This window comes from Triticum dicoccoides, unplaced genomic scaffold (genome assembly GCF_002162155.2).
Source record: "Triticum dicoccoides isolate Atlit2015 ecotype Zavitan unplaced genomic scaffold, WEW_v2.0 scaffold175465, whole genome shotgun sequence".
NCBI lineage: Eukaryota > Viridiplantae > Streptophyta > Magnoliopsida > Poales > Poaceae > Triticum > Triticum dicoccoides.
The window spans coordinates 1-1,221 of NW_021223467.1; the positions used below are offsets into that span (position 1 = coordinate 1).

Below are 1,221 nucleotides of genomic sequence, written 5' to 3' on the forward strand. Positions count from 1 at the left end.
CTTTGACCCAACGACACACTGTTGTACTATATTCATTGCCACACCATCATCTCCTATGGCATGAGAACACAAGAGCTGATAGAAGTCGATTGGTTTATTTATCATTTATATTGAGCACCTCACAATATTGAGCGAATTAAATATGAGGACATGAAACAAGATTCAAGTTAGAGTTATACCTTGAAAGAAAGTAAGCAATCCACTGCATCATACAACCTTTCTTCTTCTATGGGATCCCCCACAAGATTAGGAGAGATATTTGACAATAGCAATAATGCCTAAAGAGGAAAGAATTATTAAGAAACTTATGTTAAACAGTTAGTGACATATCCACACAATATAGAAGTTAGGAATAATGGCACAAGTGACATGCAAAATTTGCTATAAAAATATGACAATGTGTGCATGATACTCACCCCGTAAAAAATATAAGACATTTTAGATAAATAAAGTAGAGATCAAAAATATCTTATATTTGTTTACAAAGGTAGTAAAAAATGAGTGGTCAAGATGGGTTGTTTTAGAAATGTGTATGATTACGGGTTACCCTTTTCTATAAAAATTTATTGCATATTGGGAAATTTAAGAATCATTGACCATTCTATTGATTAAGTCATAATGGTTGCGAATGTACCTAGTTCAGTTGATTAAATTATGTTCAGATTGGAATCAATAAAAGCGCATTTACTTTTTTCGAGCCACATATTAAATAGTATTGCACTTAGTGATCAGTTTTTTCCCAGGAAAGAACATCCCCACTTTTCATGATTAAGAGAATATTAAAAGTAACTTTTCTTGACCTTAAGTGCTTCTGCAGTGCAATCTGATACAGACCAACCATTATCTGCTGTTGAAAGTGTCCATGAACCTTTCGATCTATGGCGGTAATAAGCTTCACCATCGGGGTGGTTATCAAGAACCTGTTAGTAAGAAATTAATGTAATTTTTTGGCCTATTTTATTTTATTTACGGTATGTATGATGGGGAGATAAAAAATATTGAACCTGTGAACTTTTCAAGAACCCATAGGCTTTTTTAAGTGTTGGACCAAACTCATTAACAAGGTCCGTGGAGCAATAGGCTTGGATAATAAAAGCTATCTCCCAACTTTGACAACCATCGTACACCTATATGTTGTAAAGAATTTAGTCAAAATAGGAGTATGAAATACAAATGCATCTTCATAGAACACCTGAATACACATAACTTATACATGTGTAT

At 33.3% G+C, this 1,221-nt stretch overlaps 1 protein-coding gene across 1 annotated transcript; it reads right to left on the minus strand.

Moving 5' to 3' along the window:
- Nucleotides 1-3: 3 nt before the first annotated feature.
- LOC119344601 (achilleol B synthase-like) lies at nt 4-1,127 on the minus strand (the record flags this gene model as incomplete). Its single annotated transcript, XM_037614990.1, has 4 exons — nt 4-75; nt 180-278; nt 801-920; nt 1,005-1,127. Coding segments are annotated over 4 exons (414 nt in total), but the record flags the coding sequence as incomplete, so codon positions are not given.
- Nucleotides 1,128-1,221: the final 94 nt, after the last annotated feature.